The 10936-nt window shown below is 37.2% G+C and overlaps 2 protein-coding genes across 5 annotated transcripts; one reads left to right on the top strand and one right to left on the bottom strand.

Moving 5' to 3' along the window:
* Positions 1 to 528: 528 nt before the first annotated feature.
* Positions 529 to 1980, top strand: LOC110720230. The gene has a single exon (XM_021899236.1). The coding sequence runs from the start codon at positions 529 to 531 to the stop codon at positions 1978 to 1980; it is 1452 nt and encodes a 483-aa protein (XP_021754928.1).
* A 3026-nt stretch (positions 1981 to 5006) lies between these two features.
* On the bottom strand, positions 5007 to 10479 carry LOC110720166 (protein WEAK CHLOROPLAST MOVEMENT UNDER BLUE LIGHT 1-like). Of its 4 annotated transcripts, none has more exons than XM_021899178.1 (5): positions 10385 to 10479; positions 9651 to 9734; positions 9348 to 9535; positions 7429 to 7688; positions 5007 to 7292 (listed from the first exon to the last, which is right to left on the bottom strand). In XM_021899178.1, exons 1-5 carry the CDS (start codon positions 10426 to 10428, stop codon positions 5358 to 5360), a joined length of 2511 nt encoding a protein of 836 aa, XP_021754870.1. In that variant the 5' UTR covers positions 10429 to 10479; the 3' UTR covers positions 5007 to 5357. The 4 variants fall into 4 exon arrangements, with proteins under 4 accessions (XP_021754870.1, XP_021754873.1, XP_021754872.1 ...); XM_021899181.1 differs by lacking the exon at positions 10385 to 10479 and adding an exon at positions 10134 to 10358; XM_021899180.1 differs by lacking the exon at positions 10385 to 10479 and adding an exon at positions 9887 to 10357.
* Between the last annotated feature and the right edge of the window lie 457 nt (positions 10480 to 10936).

The following is a 10936-nucleotide window of genomic DNA, read 5'->3' as shown; positions in this document are numbered from 1 at the left end:
GGGAGTTAAAAGGGAGGGATAGGGAAGTGGTCCATGTGCAGGAGAGAGAAAGTGAGGGAGGGAATCTTATAGAGTGGGGATTTCCCACTCTTTTTTTCTGATTTATTCCAAAAGGCTCCAAATTTTTTGGCTCCTTATTTTTCCCTCCTTCCCCTTTCCACGAAAATTCAAACTTTTCCCCAAATTCAAATTTGTCATTGATTTCAAACAAAAAGACCTAATTATAAATAGGTCTCCCATCCAACTAACCCCATTTTTTTTAAGCAAACTGTTTTGAGAATGGGATAAGTGGGTTGGGGGGGGGATAATTTCAGTATCACAGTATTGTTAAAACACCAACAATTAGTTAGCAAAATACAGCCCTACAAATTACATCTTCCTACATAATCAAATTAATCCTAATTTCCAAAAGTTGTGTTAATTCCATCAGCAGCATCATATGTACAGAAATCAGGCTCCATTGAAGACCGCAAAAAAAAGCCACAGCCGCCATATCATCACCTTCAGCTAATCTGAAAAAAAGGACTCATGGATGATTTCTTTGATGATGATTTCTCTCACATGCATCATCTTTATGCACAAGAACAGCAGCAGACAGAGTTTTACAATGAGGGACTCCATGAATACTTCTACTCAGGAGCAGATTCACAACAGCAACAAGGCAACAACTCCAGTGAAGACAATGCATATGATGCAGATGATGATGATGTGCAGGAAGAGGATGGTGAAGAACATGATGCACATCAACAAGAAGCACAAGTAATTACAAGAGCAAGTAGAGAAATGACTATGGTTGAAAAGAGGCATCTAGTTGATGAAATTATGCTGAACATGGAAGGGGACTCTTTGCCAAAGGGATTTTTGTCCAACTTAGCAAAAAAACACAATGTTCACAGATCCACTACAACCAGGTGGTTCCAGGTAATTAAAAGACACTTGCTTGAAGGAAATGTCATTGATGTTAGAACAAAAAAAACAGGTGTTGTTGGGCCAAAACCAAAAGAGTACACTGATGAATGGTTAACTTCAGTGCCTCTATATAAGAGGACCACTGAAAGGAGCTATGCTGCTGCCCTTCATGTGTCCCCTTCAACCATTCATAGATTAAGGAAAAAGGGTAGGCTTAGAACACATACAGCAAACAATCATCCAACACTGTCAGAAAATCACAAAGTTGCCAGAATGAAGTGGGTTCTAAGCTGGGTGAACCCTGCTCCATCCTTAGGGGACCCTACTTTCATTGACATGCAATACACAATTCACATAGATGAGAAATGGTTTTTTTTTAACCCTGAAACCAGAACATTTTACTTGCTGCCTAATGAAGAGAACCCTTATAGAGCACAGCAGTCAAAGAGATTCAAACTCAAGGCAATATTCATGGGCATGGTTGGAAAGCCTTTATATGATGAACACAAGAATATGTTGCATGATGGGAAATATGGGTTAATCCCTTTTGTGAAATATGAGATGGCAAAGAAGAAGAGCAAAAATAGGGACAAAGGCACATTGGAAACAAAGGCAATACAGTCTCTGAACAGAGATGCTATAAGGGAAATGTTACTCAATCATGTACTGCCAGCATTGTATGAAAAGTGGCCTGCACAGCTACCTAAGAATGTTACAATTCAATGGGACAATGCAAGACCCCATCAAGTGCCTAATGATCCTGAGTTTCAAGAAGCATGTCAAGCATATGGGTTTAACATCCAATTTGTGTATCAACCAGCTCAGAGTCTAGATTTAAATGTTTCAGACTTAGATTTATTTAGGGTGATTCGATCAATTCAATATCAGTCATTCCCTAAGAACCTAGATGAGCTAATTGTAAAGGTGGATGAGGCATGGAATTCATTTGATCCAACTGTCAACAAGTACACTTGGATAACACTACAAAGTTGCATGCTTAAAATTCTGGAGAAGATGGGAGGGAACAACTATGTCCCTCCACATATGAAAAAAGGCATTTGGATTGTCTAGGTCTACTACCAGACTTGTTAGAAGTGGACAGGGATCTTCTAAACAGTGTAGTTAACTACTTGAACACAATTGAAGTTCAAACAACCAGCAACCATCAACAAGAAGCTAACATGGAAGTGGATGCAGATTAAGCAACAGGGGACTCTTAACTCAAGCTTTTGGGACACAAAGACTGCCACACATAACCACTCATCCCTAAACTTTATTTTTTTTTGTTTTAGTTTAAGTTTTGGTTATGTGTATTTTGGTAAATAACAAGTTCATATTTAATGGCAGTCTTGTACTAAGGAAAACTTGATCAAAGTAAACTTTTGTAAGTAACAAAGACCATTTGTAACTATGTAAATCAAGATTACTTTTGTTTAAAGTCCATCAGATAGGATTTTATGTCATCAAAGCATAGTAGATAATGGGTACCTCAACAACAACCTCTAAGAGAAGTCACTAGAGCTTCCACATGTATCAACTAGCTCTCAGCTGAGTCCCTTCATCATATGGATTTAAAAAATTGAATTGCACTGTATATGGGGGGACTCATTGCGTTATAGGGCCTTTATTTTTGGGACTCAGGTACTCAATATAAGGGACATCAAAATCAACCCACAAAGACAGTGCAATAACTAGTAAAACAGAGGCAGGAAAACAGAGGCAGCAGAATCAATGAAATGCAGCAACTACAATTGAGCTATCAGTTGAGTCCCTTCATCATTTGGAGAACTAAGTGTCACTGATGCAATACACAATTTGGGACTCATTGCATCTAAGGGGCCTAGAGGGGGACTCATATGCCAGTACACATACATATACAAATCAGGCATCAACAACTATAGCACAACCAAGTACAGATTCAACCAACAAAGACAACACAGGCAAGTAAGTGAATAACCAACAGAGACAACTACTCTAATGATCCAACACACTTAACAACCCCCAATGAACCAACACATCCAACTACCCCAAGAGCCAACACATCCAACACATCCAAATTAACCAACACAGCCAACAAGTTAATTAACCAACACAGCCAATAATCCAAATTAACCAACACAGCCAACAATCCAAATTAACCAACACAGCCAACAATCCAAGTTAACCAACACAGGCAACAATCCAAATTAACCAACAAAGCCAAATATCCAAATTAACCAACACACCCAACAATCCAAGTTAACCAACACAGGCAACAATCCAAATTAACCAACAAAGCCAAATATCCAAATTCACCAACACAGCCAACAATCCAAATTAACCAACACAACCAACATTCCAAATTAACCAACACAGCCAAATTAATCAACAATCCAAACCAAATATTGCATTCAAACCAAGTAAAACAGGAGTATAACAATTGAAGTCCAACCAACTATCATATCACAAAAAAGGACTCAAACAACATACATAACCAATTATCACCCACAAGTTGATGCAATTAACTAAAACAATTAAATTAATTGCCAAAAAAAAATTACTTTAGGGTTTAAGAGATTACGCTGCCCATTTAGTTATGGGGGTTGGAGAACTGGGGATAGTAGATCTGGTGATAAGCCGAGTAGACATCATCAAGCTCCAAACCAGCAGGTAGCCCAGACCGTATGCGCTTAGCACCAGAAGTAGGGGCATCTTCCACCACAGCCAGCATGGGGTGGGACTCAGGTGGGAGGAGAACCTCCTCAGCAGTTAATTCAACGGGTTCAGACTCCCCAGTCTCAAATCCGGTGTCTGGAACCCCAGCAGCAGGTACAACGGCGACGGAGACAGCATCTCCGGCAGGTTTTTCTACAGGAAGAACCACGAAGATAGGTACAGGGTCCGGATCAACAACGGTGGTAGTAGGAGCGGGCCTTTTAGATCCAAAAGCAAGCTTTACTTTCTCCTCCTCATCTCTTGAAAACTCGGCCAATTTAGCACCCCTTATTTTTCGCCGAGCAATAACAGAAGCGCGGCGAAGGGGTTTCATCACACCAGATCCCCGACGGGGGATGTAGGTGGTAGCAAAAGAAGGACGAGGGTTGGATCTTTTAGTAGCAGCAGAAAGGGACTCGTAGCCCATCAGATCTGGGTTCTCTTCATCAGAGGAAGCCATTTTTACAGAGAAAAAGAGACAGACAGAGAAGAATACGAAGAATTGAGGAGAGAGAAAGGAGAAAACAGAGTAGAATAAGAAAGAGAGACAGAGCGTTGGGAGAGAGAGAGAAAGATAGAGAGAGAGAGATGGGTATATGAAGAACTAGGGTTGGGTTTAATTTCTAGAACATTCAATTCCAGAATTCAATTCGTTCAACCACACCCAACTTCAATTAAATGTTGATTCATTGAAGGAAGTAGTTGAGAATTTGTAAAGTTTTAAATAAATTGGGTAAATATGGTGGGAATGGTTAAATAAATTAATCTAAGGTTAATTGTAAATAAAACAGATTAGTAGTAATAAGTTGGTTTTAAAAAAATAAAATAAGGGTAAATATGTCAATTTGTAGGGTAAAACTTACTAAAATAGGAAAGAAAAAATTTTGTTGCGAGTAATGTGAAGCATCCATTTTTGGAAAGTGTTGCAAGTAATAAGAAGCGGAGGTAGTGTGTGTGTATATATATATATATATATATATATATCATAAGTCATACCAAGCTAGGAAAATTCTTAGTAATATCCTTATGACGCAGGCTACTTAACTTTAAATTAAGTTACAAGTCTCCAACATTTGAGTTCAGCAAGCTTGATCTAAAAATTAACTAGTGCATGAACTAGCCAGGCTATCCATTTTTCAAGGTCAATCCAATGGACTTGTTCATTTTGTCATCTGAAATCTCAAAATTAACTATTGCTCTCTAAGATACAAAGATGTGAGGCCAACAATGGAGAGGCATACCAAAAAAATGAACCAGCATTCAAATGTTATGTATAAAATGCCATATTAGTCCATAGACCTTTCGATTTAACTTGAAAGCTCCTATATTTATGTGTAATTATGAGCAAAAGATGCAAGAAGTACATAAAAAGATTTTTTTTTCTAAAATGCCGAGATTTTATATAGAATAAAAGATACACTCTTTAACTGAACTCAGATTATCAATCAAAGAAAACCCAACTCCTTATCATCTATACATGGCATTCCATCTCCTTTGAATCTTTACTATAACAAGCTCCAAAAACAGGCTTCTTTAGTGCCTTGAAAGCCCCTCAGTCGTTCGATAAACATGTACATAAGAATGAATGTAAAGCTTAAATATACCAAGCAAAAAAGAGAAGTATAAAAGTGTAGATACATAATTGATAACCATGTACAGCATAGAAACTGTTGATGCCGCTTCAGAAGAAGACTTTACGGAAAGAAGGAAGAAAAATGCAGCAGCTGACAATGACAAACCACTGATCCAGGAGCTTATGATGTCTTCTGATTCTGAGAAGATTTTCTCTTAGTAAAGAACATAAGGATCCTTGGAAACAAAAACCTACGCTTTTTCTTCAATGTGTTACTCAGCCCAAACATACCCTTTGGACTTTTTAAGTTTTCCTTAGGACTTCCTGGGTCCGGGGAAGTGCTACTGGTAGCTTTAGACTGGGCTATCTGCTCTACATTCTTCAGACCAAGTCCTTGTCCATATTGGAAAGGAGGGGATGACGAATCAACTACCTTCTCAATTTTGATTCCCTTCAATTCCGGTCCATTCTCGACACTCTTTCTAGGGCTATTAGCTGCACCTAGGCCTAATTCTGCTTTACGCCTTTGTTCACTCTCAGCCCTCCACTTCCTTAACTCCTGTTCTACACCCAATTTCCCTTCCTTGGCCTTCTCGGCTCTTTCCAAAGCGATTCTCAGAGCTTCCTTTCTTTCTTCTACCTCTTGATTTGCTTCTTCCAATTGGGCCAAGGATTTCAATTCAGATTCTTTGGCTACCTCAATTTGAGACATTGCAGCAGCTACCTTCAAGTTGGCTTGCTCCTCTGCCTCATGAGCCCGTTTGCTCAAGTCGTAGTACTCTTCTACAGAAAGTGTTACCCCGTTAGGTGAGTCATTGTCTTCAACATTAGTTTTGGTTGATTCACTCTCTTGGAGAGCCTTGATTGCTGCAAGGGCTAGCTCCTCTGAAGCTTTGGAAGCCTCCATCTCCTTCCGAGCAGCAAGCAATCGGCTATCCATGGTATTTGCTCCAGCTTTAGCTTGGTCAGCATCCTCCTTTGCTCTCTTCAATTCTTCACGAGCCAAACTAACAGCGGATTTAGCCACATCTGCCTCTTCAGAAGCATGCTGCAGTTGCTTGGGCAACTCAGCCATTTTCTCTCTAGCTTCCTTCTCTCTCATCTGAACCACAGCTATTTCTGACTTGATTTTCTCCAACTCGGCCTCAAGAGATGCAACTGCAATTGAAGCCATGCCTTCTCTCTGTCTTAGGTTGGCTAGTTCCAACTTTTCTTTCTCAAGCTCTGACTTTAATGAAGTGGCGGCCACCTTAAGGCAGTTTACTTCATCATTTGCTTTTTCAATATTGAGCTTTACATCTTCAAGTTCCTTAGTTGCAGCAGCAACTGCTACTTGCATATCGGCATGAGTTTTGTTCACTTGAGCTGGTGTATTGTCACCATCACTAATTTCTTGACTTACTTTTGACTCCATGTATGCTGCTAGTTCAGCTTTTAAATCAGCAAGAAGTTTGGATGCTGAGTTCAAGTTAGTTTTCAGTTCCTTAGCCGACTCAATTTGCTGGTTTAGTTTCTCCAGATCTTCTTCTGCCTGTTTCAATTCTTTGTCCCAAGTGAGACTATCTTGGTCCTTGGCCATAGCTGCTCCAATCCTTTGTTCCTCCGCCTCCAGATGAGCAGCATGTGCAGACTCTAGGGTTTCCTTCGTAGTAATCAGCTCTATGGTATACTCCTCCACAGTCTTCTCAATCTCTTTAGATGCAGAGACAGCCTCTTCAGCTTTCTTCACAGCTTCTTCTTTCTCAGTCAATAAAGAAGCATGTTCTTTTTGCAGCGATTGCAGCTCTTCCTTAACGGATTTAAGGTCAGCAATTGCAGCAGCATGTCGAGCTTTAGCCACCTCAAGCTGTTGCTTGGCTGCCACACTAGCTTCGTGGGCAATACCTTGTTCCATCTCTACAACTCTTAGCTGGGCAAGTTCAGAATCTTGCTTTGCCTGACACTCTTCTGTCTGTGCCCTTTCCAGATTCAACTTAAGTTCCTCAACAAGTCTCTTAATGTTTTCCAAGTCCTTCAGTATCTGGATCTTTGACTTCTCAGCCATCTCGGACTGCTCCTTGTACAGGGGGATCTCTTGCTGTACCTTTGTAAGCTCTTGTTCTATGATTTTGCGCCTCTGCACATACATAAGCAGAACTTCTAAATAACGAGAAACCAATATGTTAACAATATCTCATGTTCAGGACTTAAGGCAAAGTACTGGTCTACAAAGTACTAAACCAAACTAAAAACAGAAAATCAGCTATATTAACCTCCACAGTCTGAACTTTATGAGCTTTCCAGTCAACAATGCCTCCAAACTTAGAAACTGCTTCTTTCACAGATTCAAATGGTGCTGCTGTATCAATAAGAATTCTGTTTAAGTCATACTCAGCAGTAACGTTGGAGGGACTATCAGGAGTTCCACCTCCAACTGCAGCCCCAGCAGCCTTGCCATTTGTGGCAACATCTCCAACAGAGGGAGCCTTAATGTCTTTTACAGAATCATTGACAGAAGCAAGTTCTGGAGAATCTGAAATGACATAAGTAAGAGCGTGTTGAAAAAAGAATGAAATGAAACAGATAAGAACAAAGCAATCTGTTCTGATATGTGGTTTCCAAAAACAAGCAGATCTAAAAAATCTTTTTTTATGAGATCTAAAGTACTACATATATGATATTCACAATCCTAGGTACTTTGACATATCAGCTCAAATTGACCTCAACTGTTCCTAGCTTAATATGCTCTATAGTTTGATTGAAGCCATTGTTTGTATACCAAGTATAGTGCAAAGTATGAGAATAATTTGTCACCAGCTTTCACAATGCTTTTTTGTTTTGCTTTCAAGTACCTGAATTTTTATTTATTTTTCCTTATTTATCCCCTTAAAATCACCCAAAAATGTATCTATGTTACTACAGGAAATTAGCAAGACCTAGATCAATTAATTTCACTATTTACATCACATAAAACAAACCATTATGCATTATGAAACCAATGCACTAAGGAAACAGTGCAACAGAAAATAAAAGAAAAAATATCAGAAAAATGGATCCCCTCGGCCCTCCCTACTTTAATTCTCTATTAATATGTAGCAGAAACTCCCCCATTCCCAGAGAGAGAAAAACATAGAACCAAAAGAGAAAGAAAGATGGCAATATATTCTTTCTAAAGCTATTTATTTAACTTTGGCACTTGAAAATACAAGTACATTTAGATTCCTTACTTCTAAATGAACCAATTTGAAGTAGTGGGAAAATGACACTAACACTAAATTTCTAATAAAAATTAAACAAAGAGGGCAAATAATCTACAGCTTGTTCCATAAGAAAATCCTTTGTTCAGCTAAAAGAAAACGAGCAGCAGACAGATCATGTAGAGACAAATAATCCTACGCTCATGTACAGGCACTAACAACTGCTGAAGTATGCCACTTTTTCATCAAATTAATAAATCACCCGCAACATCATCAACTGACCTCCCACAAATTATTACACCAACTTAAGGAAACATAAGTTTCTGCTTATTTTGGGCTACTGTTCTGACTACTGAGCACAACTTTATTGTTCCAAGAAACCACGTATGTTCTTGTATCCCAATATATAAATCTAACTGAAAGTAGTATGTTCTTGTATCCCAGTGTATAAATCTAACTGAAAGTAGTATAACACAGAAGCGCAAGTGCACAACAGATCCCATGTGCAATTGATAGTTGACATATAATAATCAATTTCAAAGCACTAACAGCACCTGAACCCAAGTATCCTTTTGTCAATTCAATTGACCCCTCGATTCATTAATACATATCCCCGACAACTAGTACATATTAGCTACAGGCATGAGGTTGCAAAGCGATCATGTACAGCAGTACAGACATGAGTAATACTCTTGTTAAGGATGTTTACTAACGATCATTCACAACCATCCAAGCTTCATGCCATCAACTTTTTCACATCAACCACGAAATCAATCACCATTCTATCACATGACACATGACATATAGTCACTATTGACCCTTCCTCAAACTACTAGACCATCAATATAGTTATCATTTAATTTCTAGCTCACCCCACATGCCTCCTTACCTACAATTCTACAAAGAAACTACATGTGTTCCCTTGATATAACTAACTAGTACAAAATATGTGGAACGCACAAATTTATAAATCAAATTCAAGGCAAAAATAATACCTGAATCCAAATTATTCTCTAGTTGTCCATTCAATGGACCATCTGAGCCATCAACACCACCCGAATTATTATCCGAAGCCCCTTCAACCGGTACCGATGACCCGGTACCCTCATCCAATTTTTGCGGATTAGGATCTTCCCCAGATTTTTCATTGTCTTGTATGCCATTAGATAATTCCATATTTTCACTAATTCATTAATAATCACAATATCAATAATTAAGCATACACTTTATGAAACCAATACTAAACTAGGAAATAAATTAATAGAAGTTGAATCAATACAAGATGGATCATAAAATACCTTGAAGATTTTGTGCTGACCTGTTCTTCCTCAGACTGAGCCAATGAAATCTGTGGATTTTCTTCAATTTTTGTACCCATTTTCCTATTAAAACAAAAAAACTTGTTTTCACATAACGAAATTTAACCTTAATCAAACTTCCAGCAGCAAAAAATCTCTAAACTTTAAGCTGGGTACTCAGAAAAAATTAAAAAAGTGAATAAAAAAAAAAAAAAAAAAACTTGAACAGAAATTACCCAGATAAAATTCAACCCAAATTTCAATAAACCAGCTCAGAAAAATTCAATATTAAAACCCCACCAAAAAAAAATTGGAACTTTTTTATATATGGGAATTATTTTTTGGAATCCAAGAAATTGGGTTTTGATTAATCAATGAAAAGAAGGGTAAAGCTGAAAATTAAGGAGGAAATTAAGCAGAAAAAGAGAAGAGAAAGTTTGAAAGGATATGATAAATTAATAGAAACTTTTCCTTCTACTTTACCTAATTTTTATCTTTAAGATTTTATTATGAAGTTGATTGGAGGGAGAAATTTTTGGGGAGAGCTAGAAAAAAAAAAGACCAGAGATTTCGATGGTAGAAATTTTTAGTTCTAATCAAACTGGAAAACAAGGTCAACCTTTCTTTTTTGTGATGTTGATTTGTAGTTCACACTAATTTAGATTGAGTTTTATTACCAAAAAAAAAAAAAAAAAAAAAAAAAAAAAAAAAGAAAGAAAGAATGCAAATCTTACAAGTAGTAATTTCTCTCTCCTCCATTGTCCTTGACTCCGTGCATGCAACGGGATTTCTTGATTGGCTTTTTTTTTTTTTTTTTTTTTTTAATTTTATATTTTGCTATTATTAGTTGGATTATTTGGATTTTGGGGTACCTCACTTGGCTCACTCTAACATTTATGTTGGATTATGACAAATTGACAACTATGTTAAAACAAACATAAGACATAACAACTATTTTTTCATCTGGAAAAACAAAATACAGCTACTATTATACTCTATTTATTTTATTTATGTAACACTTTGATTGACATATAGTTTTAGGTTGTTGAGTTAAAATATTGTGTATGTATGGTTCATTGAATAGTTAATTTACGAGCCTTCAAAAAAAATAATAGTTAATTTACGAAGTATTTTTTATTTTTAAATAGTGGGTTACATTTTAAAAGTAAAGGAAAAAATAAAAATAAAAAGGAAAATTTGTAAATTACCACTCAAAAAGGGTTCTGTTTTGAAATTACCACCCATTAAAAAATTTATTTTAAATAATCACCCATTAAATTAAAAAA

Source organism: Chenopodium quinoa, unplaced genomic scaffold (assembly GCF_001683475.1).
Source record: "Chenopodium quinoa cultivar QQ74 unplaced genomic scaffold, ASM168347v1, whole genome shotgun sequence".
Classification (NCBI taxonomy): Eukaryota; Viridiplantae; Streptophyta; class Magnoliopsida; order Caryophyllales; family Amaranthaceae; genus Chenopodium; species Chenopodium quinoa.
The sequence above is the reverse complement of the archived record's forward strand: the minus strand, read 5'-3'. Positions and strand labels throughout refer to the sequence as shown.